The 21,590-nt window shown below is 34.9% G+C and overlaps 1 protein-coding gene across 2 annotated transcripts in view; it reads right to left on the reverse strand.

Annotated features, from left to right (window-relative positions):
• The window catches only part of CACNA2D1 (calcium voltage-gated channel auxiliary subunit alpha2delta 1), a 358,692-nt gene that overhangs the window by 73,848 nt on the left and 263,254 nt on the right, over positions 1–21,590 (reverse strand). For both annotated transcript variants that reach the window (XM_059847448.1, XM_059847449.1), the window contains exons 11-12: positions 7,287–7,445; positions 2,464–2,568 (exon numbers count right to left, since the gene is read on the reverse strand). In XM_059847448.1, the coding sequence (XP_059703431.1) occupies positions 2,464–2,568; positions 7,287–7,445 (264 nt within the window). The remainder of the gene's footprint in view (positions 1–2,463; positions 2,569–7,286; positions 7,446–21,590) is intronic.

The following is a 21,590-nucleotide window of genomic DNA, read 5'->3' on the forward strand; positions in this document are numbered from 1 at the left end:
TCTGCAAATGATAAATACCAACAGTCTGAAATTCACTGGATATTTATGAACTAATTTATAAATTAACTGCAATAAAGACAACAGAAACTACACCCACGTCTCTTTAAAATCTCATCATTTAATATAAGAAAGCAGCCTACTCTGCAATCTAAGAAGGTAACACAATACTTGTGATTATGACTTAGCAAGATTAAAAGTGTAGGTGCATTTTTCATGTTGGAATGTGTCCACCAATTATGCTATTCTCTAGGGATAATGAACTAACATTAGGTTACATACAGAGGCAACAACAAAAGAGCTGTCAAACAAAATGTCATCATTCTGGGATCATGTGTAGCCTTACTAAGGAGAGCATTATCACAAACATATTTTGTATAAGGATTATTTTAATAATATTAGAATGTTATGAAAGATGTTGGGAGATTTAACTGTGACTTCTCAAAAAGAATTCACTGGTGCAGTCTCATTAGATGTTCTCCAGCCAGAAATTTCCCTTCAACACTGCAAGGGTTGTAACTGATTGGAAGAGATAAGGGGAAAGCAAATGGTTCTTCAAATTGCACCTGCATAAACTTGGTACTGCAATTCCAATGTCACCCTGGACAAAACCAGTAAGGACTGATATCTAGCAACCCAGTGCTTCATTAGGCAAGTGACAAAATGGAAGTTTACTAAGATGTGAACTTGTAGTTGCATAGACCATGAACAAGTGTAGAAAACATGCCTTGCATTGCATTGGCAATGCATTTAATGATGTATGATAATATACAGACACACAGTGACCAGTATTACCATTATTCATTTGCTGTATGCAATGAAACCTCCAAAATTTCCTTCAAAAGAGGTAACAAGAGAGTGACTGTTTATAGTGTTTTATATATAACATTGTACATAAAACCACTCCAACCCTTGGCAGTGAACATTTAGAGTATTAAATGATGTAATAAAATCACCATTTAAAATTAGTAAATCCTACATTTCATTTATTATACTTCACAGAATAATCAACCATCAGGCATTATGTGATTAAGATCACAAATCTCAGCCCTCCAAATCTGTTGTTTCAACTGAATATTTTACTATACTTTCCTCCTAACACAGCAAATAAAATGTAAAAAAAAAAAAAAGGAATGAATCATTCATCTTCCCCCTTATGGGGGTATTTTCAATAGCTGATGGCTGTTGTTGAAATGTCATAAAAGCTACCACTATCTATCTACTACTCTCCAAATCTGAAGAGGAACCTCTGTGTTCATTTTCAGAGTACAGCCATGTGCATCACACATGGCTATGACTTCCATTCTCCCAATTGCCAGTTTAAAAAGAACTTTCAACTCAGACACAGAGATTAACTAAACCCCACCACATCATTCTGTGGGAAGCACTACTGTAAAACAGCCACAAAATGATTATTCAAGGTCAGTGATTGAATCACTGGGCAAGACACAAATTGAGCACTGCATTTCCAGCTCTACTTTTGAAAGGATTAATTCAAACATATGAAGATTTCCAAGGAAATACTTCCACTGCTTCGTGCATGTACATCCAAGGCAGCTGTTGAAGTACCTTCATGAATCACATTCTAACTTTTAGCTGCTTTTTTTGAATACAAGACAAAAAGTAACTTACAAAACCCACAGTTGTAGGCACAACCCCAGGCATGGAAAAGGTAAATGCTTAGTTGAAGTGTGAATCCAGCTCATATTCCATTTCTATTTAGAGTGTGATTAATCTTCTAATAGTAATAAATAATAATAGTTTGCACTAAAATTTAATAGAAAACAACTTTATAAGCTGCTATATTTCATGCACACATTCCTGCACCAGAAATTTGATTAGATTCAAAAATTAAACCCTAAACCAGCACAGCTAATAATCCAATTTTATCTAAACAAGAGAACTCATCCAGGGATTCTATGTCAAACCCATAATTCTGCTTTAACCACAGATCAAATTTCATCAACAGAAAGCCATCCCACTTCTTGCTAAGACATTCAAAGGTATAATTAGCCTCACTGGGAAAAATGTGGGTTTGTTCCAGCCCAAATCTATTCAAATTCAGATTCTAACCTTGAGTTCTCATTTGCTTTTGCCTGGCAAACAGTAAAAGCACATAGAAGATATTTGCAGTGAGGAGACAGATACACATATATATCCTGTCATTTAACTACCTATGTTTCTGCTGGATAACTCAGGGATTACACCAATGCAAGAAAATTGTCAATAGAAAGTTGAGTTCTTTATGGTTTACAGTATACTTCTGCATCACTTGAGACCAATGAGTCACAAAGCGTAAAAAATTAAATATATTTTATGATTTTTCAAATAAATATTATAGATTGAAAAAGATTTTAGTGTCCTAAGGATCAATAGTAATAAGGTTTTTTTAAGTACTTTATACATTTATGCTGTTATACATTTATACTCTATTTCATACAGTAAAATTTTTCATATATCACTTACTTTTTTGTCTTCGTTATATTTGTGGAAAATTTCTTGTGCTCTTTCTTCACCACCATCTGTAAACAGCATAATAATCTTATTGCAGTTAGCTCTGGAGACACTGTGCTGTAGGAGATACAAACAGAAGAGTTTTTGTATTTCAGGCTATAAGGAATAACAACTATTATATCTGATGGCTTTTATAGCTACACACTTACTACTTTAACATGGTAATGTCAAAACACAAATATTTTAGAATTTCATTCAATACCCCCCACTAAACAAAAAAATAAAATAAAATAAGCCAAAGCCACTTTTCTCTTCCATGATACTTCAATATGAGTCACTTCAGATCTGGCCCAAGAGTGGAATGGGGCTTTGGTGGCTCCTTTCACCTCCACAAACACAAGGAGAGCTCTTTAGCTCATCCTCATCACAACAGCCCCACAGTGCTCCTCGTCAGATGTTCTGCATGAGACTTGCACACTGAGATCTCAAAATGTTTTTTCTCTTTTCTCATCCTTACATTTTTTTCCCTTATCTTTACTTTCCTTGTGGAAACTGGGGAACAATGGAAATGTAAAGAATTACTGAATATGTTTGGTTTTTTTTCTGTTGGACTCCTATTCACAAAAACTTTCCAGCTCGCTGTGACAACTTGAATAAAAACTCTGTTAATTTAAGCATCCTACAGGATATCCACCTTATACCCTACAAAATATTTTTGTCAGATTTCCTTAAATTGAGCTTCATATTCAAAATCTTTAATTCTTTCCTGTTGTTCTTAAAATTATTATTACTCTAAAGTGAATAGCTAATCTTTAGAAAAGCATTTTAGAATAAGGTTTACATAATATATTGTAGCCAAGATATGGCCACCTAGATTATTAAAATCTCTCCATCACCTACTTTTCCAATTATGTTGCATCTTAGAGCTGAAAAATGGAGCATGTTCCATTATTTCTGGAGAGCAAGCCTGAAATAGAATTAAGAAGAAGCCCCTCTGACTCCTAATTCATCAAAGTAACTAGTAAAGCCCCTGAGAAAAAGGCAGTGCATTTTGCAAAGAAATAACAACATTGTTCCACAGCCAGATCAATAGAGGTGAGCATGAATTTTGGCTCGTTTTTATTCTCTGAAAGTTAAGACTCTAGACTAAGCAAATTGCTTATTGCTTTTGCAGCCATTCCTTGCCCTTTGTGCTGCATACAAATGGTACCCTGGTACTTCTGAGTAGCTGGATGTGACTGAGTAAAACCCTTGGAGATCCAGAGAAACAAATCCAGCTTCTTCCACGGGCCTCAGTTTTGCTCTATGAATTTCCTCTAGAGTCAGGAAGATAAATAGGAGAGCTGTCCTTACAAAGCCCCCAGTTCACCCCTGCTTTATTCTTTGTGGCTACAAAGGGACTGTCACCAGCCCGGTCAGGTGTGATGATCCCACTCCCCTCTGCCACTTTTCATTCTACTCATTGGTCTAATTCCTGCTCAATATTCAGTGAAGAATTATTAATTTTCTTACTCTTACTAATTTCATATCTAATAATTTGTGAAAAAAAAAAAAAAAAAAAGAAAAAAATCCAGCCCAAAGAATTTAGCCCAGATTCCCTCACATATAGCAACATATAAATGTTGGCTGAAATCAATACCTTCTCTCCAGCCTCATCAGCACACTGTGTTTCAGTTGGGATTAAATAATTTATGACCATTTTTGGCTTGTGAAATATAACTTGCAAGATACTGCTTTGGGCTGTAATTCTCTCGATATTAAAAAAGTAATAAAAGCAGGGTTGGATACCTCATAAATAAAGAAATTCACCTACATCTACAGTGATTTAATATATAGACCAAAATAAGATCAGAGAGACAAAGGGGACCAAAACTGCTCATATTATGGAACTTTTCTAGGGATTTTGAAAGAAGCACTACTCTGGGCAATGGAAAGAGCTAGGCTTTGCTTTCACTGACTAAAGCAGGACTTTTCTCAGACTTATTTAGCATAAACCTACACAGTATAAGAAAAAAGCAGTTTTCTCTCATCTCCTCATATTTAGAGAAGGACGTTACTTACACTAAATTGTTTTGACACTAAAGACAGTAATGTCACAAAAAAAATATCCAAGATTTTAGTCCCAAACATTATTGGAAACCTGAACATGAATAAATTCAAATCATATGATATTGCACCATCCCTGGAACTGTTTAAGGCCAGGCTGAATAGGGCTCTGAGCAGCCTGGTCTAGTGAATGATGCCCCTGTCCATGGCAGGGGTGCTGGAACCAGATGAGCTTTAAGGAATTTAAAACACATCTTCCTCCCCCCAAACCTCTTTTGGTCTCAAATTGAGATACTGGCTCAGGGAGTGAACCCATTACAGATTGTGAAAATCTGATGCTGCAATTTCATCACGTTTCTGAACAGTTTGCCTTAGCAGTCCAAAGAGCCACAGCTGAATGGGAATGTGTTGTCTATACAGGAGCTTTCACAAGACAAGAAACAGATTCTTAACTGTAACCACAAAAGAGTAAGAGAAAAATTGAGCTCTGTATTATTTTTGGCTCTCTCTTCTATTTGATACAGGCCTTATTTTTTTCTTTCAAAAAGGCAAGCAAGACATGATCCATTTTATACTGCATCTAAAATTGCTTTTGTTTTCAACAAGTTTCACATCTTTAGAATTAACCCTGTAAGTGGCAGGTTACAATTATATTTTGTGACATGACAGTTCAGGACTGCATTTTTCACTAATTTGTCTTTAAGAAACCATAGATATTACAGTATGAGGGGAAAAATCCTCCTGAACTGCTGAAGCTGAAGTATTATGATTTTCAAAGAAGAACCTTGATGTAACAAATAATAATATGAAAATGCTGTATAAAACTTATGGAATCCAGATTGTTGTTAGTCGCATGAATTATTATGCTGAAAAAACCTGAGTGTCTATTTCCATTTAGAAACACATCCAACAGCAATTTTTTCAAGCATTAATTTGGTATACTGGAAAACTGTTTGAAACAATTGTCATCCGGAAACAGTACCCACAAAATTATTTTGACAATTTGAGAAACACTTGATTTATTTGGACCTTAAAGCAATTGGACTATTTAAATTCATAAATATACAACTGGCAACTATCCCAAAGCATATTTTTATTATTTATTTAAACCTGTATTATACCACCATATTGTCTTGTCACCAGAGCCTTGGCCTGACCCCATCACCAGCCCTTTACTCTTCCTGCTAAACAGATTTGGAGTGGATGAGTATATATCCATAAACTTGTGCCATCCACAATGTCCAGCCATAACTTCTAGTCCTGCAGAGATCATGTGAGGCTAATCACACTTCTGCCTTCAGCTCAAAAAGAGATGGTCCCACTTTAACATTCACCTCCAATTATTTTTGTATACTTTAGTCCTACAAAAAAGCCAGTTTGAGGTTTTCCCTGTGCTCAGCTTTTGTTTAGGTTGCCTGTACACCAAGTATGTACCTGGTGCTGCACCAAATGTAATCCATAACTTTAAGCAAATATCAATGTTAGGAGGAACATATTTGGCAAAATTTCCTTTTTTCCTGGTTCCCTGTGCATAAGATGTCCACAGATGCAGAACAGGCGAAAATGCCATCCAGCCTGGTCCAAAATGTTCAACAGACTTCAAAATATTGTTTGTGGTTTTAAATAACCATCAGCAGAGGACACCCACTCATATCCCCCCCCCCCCCCCCCGACTCCTCTGCTAATCTGAATAGCAGTATACTGAGAAAATTCCCATAAAAACATTGCATTTTCTTTTTCTCCACCAAAATTTTACAAGGTTGGAATTTTTTACAGCAGATCTAACCTTTAACTGCACATACAATGTCAGGGAAGCGTCCTGAATATCAGAATCTGGCAGATTGGGGAAAAAAAATGTAAAAAAACCCCAAAACAACAACCACAAATAAAAACCCAAAAAAACCAACCAACCAACCAAAAAAAAAAAACCCCACAAAAAACCCCAAAAAAAGCCAAAACAAAACCAAAATCAGTAAGGATAGGAATACTTAAGCTATACCTTACCTGCTTTAAAGTGATACAGCTTTATTTAAGCAAAGGTTTAATATGCCTACTTCAGGAAGGTGAGAAGTAGAACTATTTTTTCTATTTTTTTAAACAACTACATGAACCATTTAAAATTTACTAATAAACCCCAAACATTTGCTATAAATGGGAAACACTGCTATTCAAAAAGCTTGTGCCTGGTTAGAAAGTGCAGTGTATTTAGAAAATGGAAACAATGCATTTAAGTTTTGAGGAAATTATTCTTTTTATACATGAGAAAGAGAAAAGAATTAGAATAGTCTCAGTGAGTGAATTAGACATCATCAGGTGCCTAGTATTCCTCTATTAACTAATTCATTTCCTCCCCCTTTCTTCCTCAAACCATGATAAAGTATTTCTGACTTCTAATAAGTTTGAAATTGTAGGTTAACTAAGCATTGCTAGGAGATGATGTGGTAAAATTGAAATAATAACACAGTAACACAGATCTTTCCATTTTAAAATTAACTGCAAGTCAACCACTACCACAAGTATGTGTCAACTGTGAATCACATGCTAAATGAAAAACCAGCTGAATGAATGAAGTAAAACTGTACAACAGATTGAAACCAAATTAATCCCAAAGTCTTAGCAACCTGCTGGGGAACCTGCAATGAAATAAACATTGCTGGGATAAATTTACTTGCTAAATATAGGTTTGTACTTCTACCACTCAGTTACACAATGAAGGAGCATGCAGTGGCCTGCTGAATATTCCAGTTTTCCTTCACTTGACAGCAGAGAGATCTTACTTAAATACTTACATTTAGCAGCTGCTCAAAAGCATAGCTAAAGCCTTTCTTGTAATCTGTAATTCCTTTAGCAGAGATTTTATAGACAGCTTCTTTCAGTTTCTTCTTGTTCCTCACATTAGCTTGGACAAGATGATTAAAGCAACTGACATTCTGAGCATTATTATTAAACTGCAAAATAAAGAGAAATAGTATTAATGACAGTTAATTTTCTTTGCTGTGTACTGTAGCAGTAAAGATTTATGTTTTCTGGATCTTTGTGAGATAAAGAATGTCAAACCTAGATTTTCATTTTCACACACTGAGAGCAACCAGTAGTGACTGGGGAATCCAAAATTAATCTAAATATTTTAGAAAACAAGTATTTGATGCTTCACTCTGTGGCAAACCAAAATATCTATTATAGTTGAAAAATTCACACAAATTTTTTTTCAAGTTTACATAAAGAAATAAAACTTAGAAATGCAGACTTGTGGAAATTAGGAAAAAAACCCATAGAAAAGATATATTTTGCCTTTTTTAATGCCCTGAAAAATATTGGTTGAGTTTTCAGGTGACTTCCATATTGCATGAGTTAGTTTAGTGTTTTCAAATGTAACTTAGAGATCAGACTCAATTGGTATATATAAATTATGGAAAACAAAATACACTCTTGGAAGCACAGGAGAGTACAGCTGCAAACATCAAATACTGATGACAGCAATGGAAATTTGTGTCTTGAGAAAACACATACTTCTACTGTCTTACTCACATATCCATAAAGACTACTCCCTGAAAAGTAATTTATATGATATTCTGACATTATGTAAAAACATACACAGAAATTTAGGTGCAAAATGTTGTCTGCACAAGTGGAAATCAGTTTAAGGATGCTTTTAAATTTGTCTCCATATCAATATACATATATTCATGTATACTAAAATACAGACCTCACAATTTACATTTCAACTGAAAGCAGATTATTATGCCTCTTCCTGATTATGGATGTTCTGTGAAAGTAAACATAAATGTAATTTTATGCTGTCAACCTGGTGCAAAGCCTTAAAATAACTAAAAAACCAAGCCTCATTGGCTTAAGTCTCACTACTGCTAACTAGTTCAATAGTGCTCGGTAGATAAAAGGTAAATAAGGTCACAGGTTTCAATAAATGCTCAACTACTTACACATCTAAAATAAATCACTGAGTACCAGGCACAATGTACAGAGAGAGAGAAGTGCTTTCAGCAGCAAATACAAACCTGCAACTGCACAACACTTATAACAAACAAAACTTAAAAGGATAAAAGAGTTAATAATATTAAACCATTTTTAATAATGCCTAGTATTTCAATTCATGTTATTAGGGGGGTATGAACATTAAGAACTGTATGTTTTTAATGTATTCTGTATTGCCCAAAAATGAATGTTTTTGGGACCAAAAACACTCAGCCTAAGCAAAACCATGAGATGATCACACAACTGTAACCAGTTCACTCTGATCCAAAACTCTGACACATTTGATGGTGTTTCCAATAAAAGTTTCTTATAGAAGTAATCAGTAAATCACCTAATGATTATTGGAAACATAAACCATGTGGAAATGAAAACAGTTATTGTGCTGTGGAATTATTTCAGCTTGCCTCAACCTAAATTTATAGCCATTATGGGAAAATTACAGACATAAAGTAATTTTATAAAGACAAGGTCTGAAAACCAATTAAAATTGTGAGTTGGGGTAAAAGTACACAAATTGTATCTGGCAAGTAAAAAAAAAAAGCCCATGATCTAGTAGGCAGCTCTGCCTTACTAATGTCAATTTCATCTGAAAAAATAAAGTGAAGACACTGCTTCACCAGTGATATTATACAGAAATTATTAATTGACTTAATATAAAAGAAATCCTAAGTTCAATCCTATGGCCTGTACATGCCTTGCCTTGGCTATAGCAAACAGCAGTTTAGATATTTAAGTGAAAATTTAGTGACAAGAGAAAATTTCTCCCTGGAATACCACTAACATTAAACTGCCAATCTAAGTCACTTGCTAGGAGTCCTGCAAATATATCAGGATAATTATTTCTAAGGTGGTCAGGATGTATCCAGCACGTGGATTGGTAATTATGGCTGTAGAAATGGTTTTTTAAATATTTTAAGGAATACTGGTTTCAAACTGTGCAGACAGCTGACAGGGAAACTGCTATACTGCACTTACACATTAAACTGCATTGCACTGTGCTCACACACTCTGTAATATGAACAAAGGGTCAAAACAAAGCATCTGCATCTGGAGATGCACAAATGCTGATGTGAAATGAAGGAGAGAAATGACACATTTTTAGCATGGAGAGTTACATCAACCAAAGTCTGCAAATGCTCTAATTTAATTAAGCAAATGTATGAGCCAGCTGTTTGCAGAGACATCAGTCAACATTAGTGTTAATGCCAGTCAGAAAGGCAGATGAGCAGAGTTTGTGATTCGATGAAGGAATCACTAGATGGAACAGCAATCCTCCAGAATGAGCATTTCTCTGTTTTCCAGGAGATGAAGGCAAAGTTCAAATCTGACTGATGAAATGCTGATGAAGAGGGAAAGAAAATTCAGGGGTGAATGTAATTAATCTGAACTCCAGGTAAGTATTGAAGTAATGGAAGGATTTCAACTGTAAACCAGAATGTCCTTAAAACTGACTTTCCATATGTGCCAAACTCCATGACCATTCAAAACTTAAGAATTAGCCAGCTTTTAGTTATGCTCATATGAAACATAACAGCAATAGTGGCACTATTATTTTTTACATATTAAGATGCGTAAAAATTTACACATTTTAATTTACAAGCCAAAATAACTGCTATAAGCCTTTACTGATTATTGGTCACATTGTCTGACCCCTAAGTACCAAAATAATGCTTATTTCAGTTCACAAGTTTTCTTGAAAACACAATCACTTGGTATTCAGCTGAAGAAAGACCATGTAAGCTCTCAAAAACTAGGTGCCCATGTTCTTACAAAATCAAATCCTATCAAAGGTGTAAAATTAAGGTAATTACAACCCATGCTTTATTGAACAAAGTACTCTCAGTGTACCCATGTGAAAAATGTCAGTTGGGTATTTATCAGCCTGGCATTCCCCCTAATTATTGCAGTAAATATAAACATATGCAACAAAAGTGCTACTGGATAAAAGGAAATAAATGGATTTTTTTTTATGATGCCGTTGGGTCAGTGATTCATTTACAAAACCAAATATGACATTTAGAGGCAATCCGTTCAATTGTTCAAATGTAAAGCCACCCTATAGAGTCTGTCACCACCAATAATAGCTTCTATTTTTTCAAGTATATGAAAAGCTTATTCCTTATCTAAGCTAAAATAAGAGAGGCTTGCAGCAAAACAGTTGTAAATCATGGAAAACAGGATAACCTTGAGCTTTTTATTTTAAAGCTTTCTGAAGTATTAATATAATTAAACCTGTCTTGTAATTATACCTGCAAGGTATAGGATCTAGATGCAGTTTCTACTGGATTATTTCTCACTACCCCATTTATCTATATCCTATTGCATTCTCCACCTCTGGGATGTCCCAGAACAATCCTCTGTTCTGAGGAAATTAAGACCTTCTCCTCACAGGTTTGGGCAGGAATAACTAAGCCTGCTACTGGGGCATAAAAAGTCTCAAGAGAACTCAACCTCATTGACCTCAGACCACCAGTGCAGTCTTTGGCCATATATGGGGCAACACAATAACCTGGAAGACAAAAAACCAACATGGAAAACCAGCCATCAACTTCACATGAAGGGCTTTGAGCCTAATGCTGCCTGAACTTTGTCATTCTGGAGAAGGTCTGAAACAGAAATACTAATCTGACAGTCTTAAAAGGGCTTTATCTTCTGATTCAGAAAAGGATCAGCTTGTGAAAACCAAGTGAAAAAAACAGTGAAAAATTATACAGAAGTGCAGCAAAAGATTTAAATGCTTGAGACCTTTCCCCTTCCTTGGGTAGTTCCACTGAGCTGTGGGCTCCTCCAGCCACATGGACCTCTGCAATCCAAGTGCTCCAAGAGCTGAACTTACAGAAGATAGGAGACTGTCATTCTGAAAACCTCTCCTAATTCCAGAACAGTTACTTATGCATTGCTAAAAGCCTCCTCTTTTCCACAATCTCAACCTGGAAATCCTTCTAATAAAATTACTAAAATTGCTACCACAACATGAGGTTATTAGGGAATTCAAGGGAATTAAAACAGAAATATTGATTTATTTCCTATATCTGTTCCACCTGGTGGATATGCAGATCAAAGAATGAATAACAAGACCCTACAGACAGGTGTTTTCATTAAGAGGGCAGTACAAGGCAAAAGAAGGGGGGTGAAAAAAAAAACCCAACAACCCTGGAGAAAGCATCTGAAATGAAAAAAGAAAGTATCAGAATTCCTCATGAACTCTGTGATTCAGTTTGAAAATAACAAAATCTTCTGTAAAGCATCTCATTACTGCAAAATGCAAAACCAAACGCCAATAAATCGTAATCGTACAAAAAGTTTTCAAGTTTTAGTCACTAGATGGCACTAAAACAAAAAGAGTTGAATTGGTCTTAAAAGTACCAGGAAACCCGGAATTTTACATTTCTGGTGGAGGACATTGGTGCTTTCTGTAACTAGCATAAAAATTTCATTTCAACTAAAACAATAAAAAATATTCATGTTCTAAATGATTGAAAAATCACAAATAATAAAATCTAAACTTCCTCCTTAAAGGAAAATTTCCACATCTTGAACACAAGAGGTCCCAACTTTAGAGGGATGAAAATCATGGAAAAGCTGTAAACCAGCCTACTTTCTAAATGTTCTTCTGTGCCTCCAAAATCTGGAGAAGTGAAAACATAAAGGATGCAGTACCAGGTCTTTGTAAAAATTCACATTTTCCCAATTATCCTTACCTACTGCCTCCCTTTTCTGTCAGTTTGTTTACTGACATCTATTGATTTAACATATCATGTCTAATCAGAATCATCTGGAATTGCATTGTAAGTTAATAATAATAAAAAAAAGAAAAACAACCAAACCAAGCCCCAAAAACCAACCAATCCAAACCCAAAACAAAACAAAACAAAAATAGCATAAACCAAACAAAAAACCCCCCAAAAAACCAAAACACAAAAACAAACAAAACCCTAGGAAAATCTCCCTTTCCAAAAATTTCTGACATGAAATGAGAACCTGACTTAGACTGCATGAAATTGGTGCATTTTTAAATATTCATAAATGTTTATCTTTTATAGAAAATAATAAAAACTTGAACCAGGCAGTAATTTCTACACTTAAACTTGCTATAGAAATAAAATAAACTTGAAATACTAAAATCCTAATTGATTAATAAGTCAATAACATCATTCCAGGAAAACTGAAAGTTGAGGAAAATATACTGACTTTGCTAAAGACTTATTCCTACTACTGCTGTTGACTTTCAGTCTGCTGAGTTTTGTTGTTATGCTACTTCTATCTCGTGGCTAAATCAGCTTGGTGACCCAGTTGTATCCATTTGTATTAAATGAGCAATAGTGAAATAGATCTGATTTCACCAGGCTTTCATTTTGTAGCTAAATCCAGCTCTGTCATTTTCTTTTCCTTTTTATTTTTTTTCCCCTGCTGCTTTAGGCTTGGTAATAGGATTTCAGGGTTAATCCCAAGAATAACTGAATCTTGAATAAGGCCAGTTAAAATCTGTATTTGAGCAGTGGGAAGACATTATAAATATTTATCAGAACCCATTTAGAGAATAGTATGAAGGCAATTTGCCAAGTTTTATTCCCATGTAAATTCTCAGTACACCAAAAATCTGAGGTAGATCAAGCAATAAAGGTTTGTAATTTGACATGAGAGAAAATAATATGTGATATCAAAGTTCACCATTCATATCTTGCTATAGAATAACTTATTTCTCTTATTCTATGACTTATGTACAATCCTACAGATACATGGTAGAGAATATATAAGAAACTTATTCTAGTACTGAGAATAGTACCAATAGTATTCAAGTACCACCTGCATTTCTTAAATTGTATTTCAAGTATCAATTAAACAATATTAGGATTATATGCCAATTTGCACTACTGGCATTCCCTGAGATTTAAAATGTATCACATTTTTTTTTTACTATTAAATGCATACCTGCTCATCATACACCAGAATTTGCAGAATTCAACAACAATAAAACTGTTAGATCAATAAAAAGCTGTTGAAAAAATATTGCAGAATAACATAGGATAAATACTAGGGAAAAGACCAAATACACAGCCTAAGTGTGCTCTCAGTCAGCTTTTTTAACCTTTATAACCAAGATTATTATCTGCAAATAAATCAGTGCACAGCTCCCACTAAGTACCCCAGGATTAATGCTCAGACCATAAAGTATGATGCTGCACTGCCAATCTCAGTTACAGCACAGAACATCAGTGTAGGCTCTAAGATGAATTTGTTTAGCAAGATGAAATTGATGGTCTTTTCATGCTGCTGTGGCTACGTTAGCATGTATTATTTACCTGAAATCATGTGTTTCTGACTTCTACTGAAAAATTCAGTACTGTAAACCTCATCATCTCCCAGGGAAAGCTGGCTGATCTAAACTACAGCACTGCTGCAGTGCTGCAGCCCTGCAGCCTCCCCTCCATTGCACTGCTCCCCAGATCCACTAGGGAAGACAGCTGTAACAGGAAAAAACTTCCTAGAAAATTATTTTGTAGACATTTTCTTGTTATCAATTGACAGGAAGAATCTTTATTCAGTCAAATTCAAGTTGTTTCAAACATGAAGAACCCTTGCCAAAAACATGAATCATGAGAATATATCAATCTGGAAGGGATCCATAAGGACCATCAAGCCTTACTCCCTGCTCCATGCAGGACTACCAAACATTAAACCACAGGAATAAGAGCATTGTTCAAACACTCCTTGAACTCTGGCAGGCTTGGAGTAATGACCAGTTCCCAGGAAGCCTGTTCCAGTGCCAGACCACCCTCTCAGTGAAGAACCTTTTCCTAATATCCACACTGAACTTCCCTGACATTCCTCATATCCCCTCACTGGCCATCAGAGACAAAGTTTTAAATATTAAATTGTTACCTATAGATTATCCTGATATGTGAGGTTGCTCCTCAGGGTATGAATGTTTAATTGGTGCAAGAAGTTACAAGACAGACACATATTTTAGCATTTTAGCATCAGCTCACAGGGCAGAGGGACAGCAGGGGGCTGCAGTATCACCTCTGCATTCTCACATCTTGACTGCCAGTGCCTGCTCCCCTTTCAGGGCAGAGCCCTGTGCCTGGCTGGGCAGGTGCCTGGAGCTCCAGAGCAGTGAGGAGGCTGCAGCAGCACAGTGCTGACATGGGAGATGCTGCTGAGGCAGGAATTGAGAGACAGGAGGGAAAAGTGTGAGGCTTGGAAGCAAGAGACTTGAGAACTCAATCAGTATTTCATTCATGCTTTGCCAAAGTTAGGAAATCCCTTAGATTCACTCTAAACTAAGACACTGCCACATATAATTATTACCTAACAAACAGATGACTGTTATAGGAAGTATGTTTTTAAAAGGTGGATCACAGAACAAATAGTCTCCACCTTGTCTCACAACTTCAGGACAGCCTACATTTTCTCCTTTTTTCACCAACAAGGTGAGTCATCTTTCTCCAGAAGAATCATTAAAACCAGCCCAGCCTCTTCTGAACTGGCAAGGAATGAGTTTATTGTTCAAGAAGCCATTCTTCCGTACAAATTTTTGATGATAATGTCACAGTGCTTCCTGATAACAGTTTTCTAGTTGGAAAGCTGACTGAAATGCATTTTTGGTCCAGCATCTGACATGCCATAAAACATCCCAAGATCAATGATATGTCTGACAAAGCAGGGGCCTCTTTAGTAACATTTGTGGTTTGCTCAAAATTAAGAACTAGAAGGAGCCCACAGATTTATTAGCCAGTGGAACCATGAGGTAGAGTTATCAAATAATTTTATATACCACTAAACTACACATTTTAAATACTACTTTTTATATACTACTCATTTCAAATACTACTAATATACTAGAGAGCTCAGATTTGTTCTGGAAACCACAGACCCCCATGCCATGTGTTGTTAGAAGTCTGACTCCCTGACATTTGACAGCTGTAAGAGGAGACAATAAAAATGTGTATTGATGCCCAAAGCAATACCTCAAAGTAGGAATGGAGGTGACTTTTCTAGTCATCTGGAGCTGTCAGCTATATGGTACAGTAATAAATGTACAGTTCCCAGCAACATTCCTGCTCCTGACATCCTAATGTAGAATTTAAGCTTCTAATTTCCACTCCCTTTGGCTCTTCATGAACTCAAGCACACTATTCCCTAGAGTTAACGCTTTGTGACAGATACAAAATGAAACAGATCTTGTTTTTAAATTTGTATTATTCCTTTTCCAAATCTTTTCATGTCTTTTGTACTATCTTATACCCATTTTGAACATTTTCCTTCCACAACAAGCTAAAGTTACAGGTAATACTATAAAGTGCATTTCAGGTTTGCACAGGATTTAGTATGGAATATTTAAGAGAAGAAGCCTTAAATAGAGTTAGGAGATGGATTTAGCTGGTTTGGAGATGAAAAAGTTGTGTAAAATACAGGTGCTGGTCCTAGAGGTCTCTAATAGTGAAACTTGTTTGTGTGCTCACCTCAATGTTTTGAATATTTGTACCACACAAGGGTCATTGGGTACTTGCCAGTCCATTAATAACAAGGGTCGATGATGAACAACTACTTGGGATAAACATTTAAGTTGGCAGGACAAAACAAAGAAACAAAAAAAGAAAAACAACCAACCAAAATCTTTACATAGTCTTGATTTGAGGCTAAAAGGGGCAATGGTCACTCCAATGTATCCTCTTGAATACTGTCTCACCACACACCTACCACTGGTCATTAAAATTCCCTTGGTTCTTCAATAAACCACAACAAATACATTTAGTGGTAGATGTTTGCTTAAAGTGCATCTTCCAGAAAGGCTTTAAATATTAATATGAAGACAACAAGAATCTCTCCTTGGAATTTTAAAGGCATTTTAACTGGTTATATGCCATTCAAATTTATTTGGCTTAAACTAGTGCTTTTTGAAGTGTTTTTACCTGACAGGTTTGAAAACCTATGGATAAAAGAGTTTCCCCAGCAACAGCACTCCTCATCTATGATGACATCAGACATTCCATTATTTACTTCTGTACCCCAGAACAACCAAAGAAAAGCTCAAATTTGAGAGCATGCCTCAAACTCAGCTTCTCAGATAATGCACTCAGGTGTGTGAGAGGATGCTTTCTAGAGCCAAGCAATCACCTGTAAAACACTTTCAGTCCTCAGAGAAGACACCTGCATTATTTTTCACTATATCTGCGCCAATAATTTTTGTATTTATTTACTGATATGTTCCACATATGTGTAACAGCATTCAGCCACAACAAAAGAGTCATACAGTAAAAATCTGAGTTCAAACATTTATCATTTGCCTTCCAGGAGAGAAAGTGAGCCATCAACCCATACACTGTTCAGATAAAAAGTTGTCTCTAGCCATGTCACTGAAGCTGTACAAGCATTTCTATTTCATCATGTTGGAGAAAGACTGCAAGAAGCTCGAGTCCTAGTGATCCCTCACTTTTTCTTTTTCTTCATAAAAAACTGTGAAATTTGCTTTCCTGAGGATCAGGGTCCCACTGAAGCTAATCTCATTCAAAAAAGTCAGCTAATATAATATTCCCCCTACCCTAATCTTCCTCTCAATTCCAGCCCTCTCAACTTTCCCCCTGAAAGACTTCTAGCAGATTTTCACTGACTCCTTTCTTGACTTTCCTTTTAGACAGAAGGTAAAAAGAAAGATAATACTACAAGAAGATAAATATTCCATGACACTGTTTATACTACTGTAATTCCTGCTGCTAAAAATAAATCTTTCCAAATTCTTAATAATCCCTTGCTTTTCATAGTTTCCAAATTTTCTCCAATTTTATTTGCAGAATACTCACCTTCATTACATTTGCTAGACCTGTCCTCCAGATATATTTCCCCTACATTTATTTCCATAGATACATAGCCTTTCCCTTCCTGTAATTATTAGCAAGGTAGAAATTTAATACTAGATTTTGATCATAATTTCTCTAAGCTTTTTTAACCCTGCACCTACAGTGCTTCTTAAATATATCTGTATGAAAAAAAACCACATTTAACTCACTTGCTCCTTGAAAATGGAAGATGAAGGGTAGTGACCTACCATTAAGGAATGCTAATGATTTTCCATTAAGGAACATTGCTCCCAAGATGTGTTTATCTGCAGCTATCATTGCTCCCCTTTTCTTGAAAATGAAACATTCAATTTAAGAGAAACTGAAAGGTCAGTTAGATGGGTTGCTGTTAAGAGAATCAGTGTCGTGGTTTGAGAGGAAGTCAGTTTTTAGGGATGCTGTGGTCAAACCAACAGGTGCTCAGATGTGAATCTCAAACCATGACAATCAGGAAGCTCAACACTTAGACCTAAACTTGCCTTTCTACCACTTTTCAGTGACCAGTAAAAAACCCCAAACCATGTCCCCTGACCAAAAAAAAAAAAAAAAAAAAAAAATTAATTACTTTTAACTGTTTATTGCCTCACACAGCTATGATGTCAAGGAGCCTGCACACTTAATTGCAGCTACTGTGATTCATTACCTGGAATGCTTCAGGATTAAATCACTAAGAGAGGCTCTTATGCAGAAATATTTATTGTAAAGGTAACCTGATTGTCTATCTAGTTTTTTATTTGTCAAATAATGAAAAATGGCAGGCATCTTCAAAATTTCTCCTTAGTATTGTCCATTAAGGAATATGAGAAATTAAGAACCCAAGTACATTGGCAGAAACCTTCATAAAAGAGTCCTTCTCATTTCCTCGAGATCCACCAACAGATATACTTCAGCTCCACTGAAACCATGATCATGTTTAATTTCTCCCTCAAGTAGTGATGTTGTTTGGAAAAACTAAGCACCACTGAACTTTTCTGGTTCAAAATTCAAAAAGATTGAAAAAACCTGTTATACCATCTGGGTACGTAATTTAATTTCAGGCCCACTAAAACCATTACATTTAAATTATAAATAAAGGAAACAGAGTTTAAGTTATTTTAAAATAAAACTCTTCAAGTTTTTGCCAACCAAACAGAGATATACTCCTACAAACCTAAAATTTCTAGCAAAGAGAATATAAGCATGGCATGCTACCTGGCTCTGGAATCTACCAACTTCCTCCCTCCAGTAGGACTTCAGGCTAAGGTTTCCACCCATGGCATGTTATTTAATTTTTAAAATGAACTTAATAAAGTAGTTCCCTCAAGGAAGGAACATCTCCCCATATTTAAGACAATATAGGTGCAATATGAACTGCAGAATGCAGGATGGATCATGTAGCAGAAGGGGAAAGGAGCCCTTTGATAAATTGAAAAGACTTTTAAAAAACTTTATTTTCCTTCTGTTAGCATATTTAAACATTTTAATTAGGAAGGTATAAAGATTTTACCAGCTTAGGAGTAAGAGAGACAAAGTAAACACATTTGCAGACACTGACCTGTGGAATTCCATGAAAAATTGCTATTAAAAATCAGTATGAAGAGAGGTGCATCATCCACAGATTTTTCTTTTATCCCTGACAATAATATCATAGGCTGGGTGCACAGTTTTTTCTTTGAAATCAACTCATGTAGAAATAACTTTCCCTCTGAGTTTACTCAATGTGCAGAACTGCACAAGAGCAGGAGATGAGCTTTCAATTTTCCCAGAATATGATTCTGTTCTATCTTGTATGCTCTTGACATTTAATTTCAAGTTCCTAAGCAGTAAATACTAGTTTGGATTTTTACAAAGACTATATGAATTTCAAAAGTACAGCAGCTCCTGACCTTTAACACATCTGTTGCTGTAAGGGAGGTTTCTCCTTTGTGTGGTTTTCTGCACCTCTGCAGATTTGAAATACATTTCTCCTGCACACCAGCCAGAATCACAAACAAATTACACTCTCTGTGTCAACATCTGAAACCAAGTCACTACATCACAACGTGCTGGGATGGAATTGCTGCCCCCATCATCTACTGCTCGCTGCTATCAAAGCCTCTAACCGGATTAGTGGGAAAACAGCTGTATTACTCATACATTTAAGCCTTGCAAACAGCAGGTTTTCTCCGTGCAACAAAGCACAGCACTTCAGATAAGGAACATGCAAATCCCAAAGGAAACCGTGATATATTAACCCCTGGCTATCTTTTTACAACTTAACAGTTCATTCAACCTTTCTTTCCCTGGAAATAAATGCGAGAATGTCACCGTGATATTTCATGAAAAATCCCTTTGCCAGGATTTCTTCTCTTGGGAAGGTGAGAAGCTTCAGCTTCTCCATATTTTGCTGCTTTGGAATGTGATTTGGAGAACTGTTTACCCAGCATGTGAATTGTTTTAATTCCATGACCAATCACAGCCAGCTGTGTCAGACTCTGAGTCTGTCACGGGTTTTTATTATCATTCTTGTTTTAGCTTTCTGTCTGTATCCTTTCTTTCTATAGTATAGTTTTAGTATATAATATAATATAATATAATATAATATAATATAATATAATATAATATAATATAATATAATATAATATATTATATTATAATATAATATAATATAATATAATATAATATAATATAATATAATATAATATAATATAATATAATATAATGTGATGTAATATTATAATATATTATAGCATATTACATTATATTATATTATATTATATTATATAAAACTATAATATTATATAATTATTATACTATTATAATATTATATTATTATTATATAATAATATAATATTATAATTTAATAATATTACCATATAATAATATTATAAGATTATGAGTATTATATTATATAATAATATAATAATCTTATATAATACTATAATATTATATAATATTATAATATTATAATATTATATTGTTATTATCTAATAATATAATATAATAATATAATATTATAATTTAATAATATTATATTATCTATTCTATTCTATTCTATTCTATTCTATATAAAAAAAATAATGAATCAGCCTTCTGAGAACTTGGAGTCAAATTCTCATCTCTCACCTCATTCTGGGGACCTCACAACACCACAAAGGAACTACATTTATTCAGTAGAACTAATGTTTTTAGCACATCTACTTTTAAGCTTTTTTTCCCTAGGATTTCCTCATCTACAAGGCGCAGTTTGTTAAATCATCCTGTCATTTTTAAGAAGTGATTGACATGAGCTTAAATCCATGTCTTTCAGCTGTGGGCATGAATCATCATGCATATGGGCTTTGTGGGACAACATCTTGGCAGAGGTTAGCAGTCAAACAGCTCTCTAGTTAACTCAAAACCCCAGACCAAAGACTCCATGGTTATTAAAGCTAACAAGCCATAAAACAACTGCCACATTTTAGGCCAAAAGATCCATGAAGGAAAGAAAAATTGTGGATAACTTCTAGTTAGTGTTAGTGCTCATGTATCCACATGCTAATGCTGTATTAACAACATTTTCACCGAGTTTTTTGGACTTTTTGTGTAGCTTATCATGTGTAATACTGGGATGCTTCAGGAGAAAATGTTCTTAAGCAAATACATACAATATATGAATAATTTTTCAAAAAAATATTGAATAAATCTGCATTTATTTCACCTAGAACAAAATGTTTAGGTTGTTTTTTTTTTCCTTTTTAGTATATTGAGAAAGCACTGGAGTTGGACTTTAGATAGACCTACTCCATTATGGAATATTTTGTGAATCCAGATGATAGAATCATAGAATCATTTATGTTGAAAAAGACTTGAAAGATTATCTAGTCCAACTGTTAAACTGATTCTGCCAAGTCCTTAAAACCAAAAGAAATTCATAAAAAAGCATCTTCAAAGACCAAACTTCTGGGTTCACTTCTCTCACGTAAAGAATGTCTTATAATAGTACAACCACTTGTTTCCTATCTATAGCTCATTATTTCCTGTCTACTAGAGAACTAAAACATATATATGTTGTAACTCCTCCACCCAATTCCATTCATAAATCATCTGAATACATGAAAACATAGGTTATATCAAAGTAATTAAAATACTGAAAAGTTTAAATAAGGACAATTTTAAATTGTAAGGGAACAACATTAAAAAAACACTTTATGAAAAATTTAGAGATGCCATGTTCTATTATGCACTTTTCTGTGATTGCTGCCCTCCACTGATGATGAAAACAACATGACCAAAAGACCCTTTTTGATTCTGCAATCAAAT

The sequence above is a fragment of the Haemorhous mexicanus genome, chromosome 5 (assembly GCF_027477595.1).
Source record: "Haemorhous mexicanus isolate bHaeMex1 chromosome 5, bHaeMex1.pri, whole genome shotgun sequence".
NCBI lineage: Eukaryota > Metazoa > Chordata > Aves > Passeriformes > Fringillidae > Haemorhous > Haemorhous mexicanus.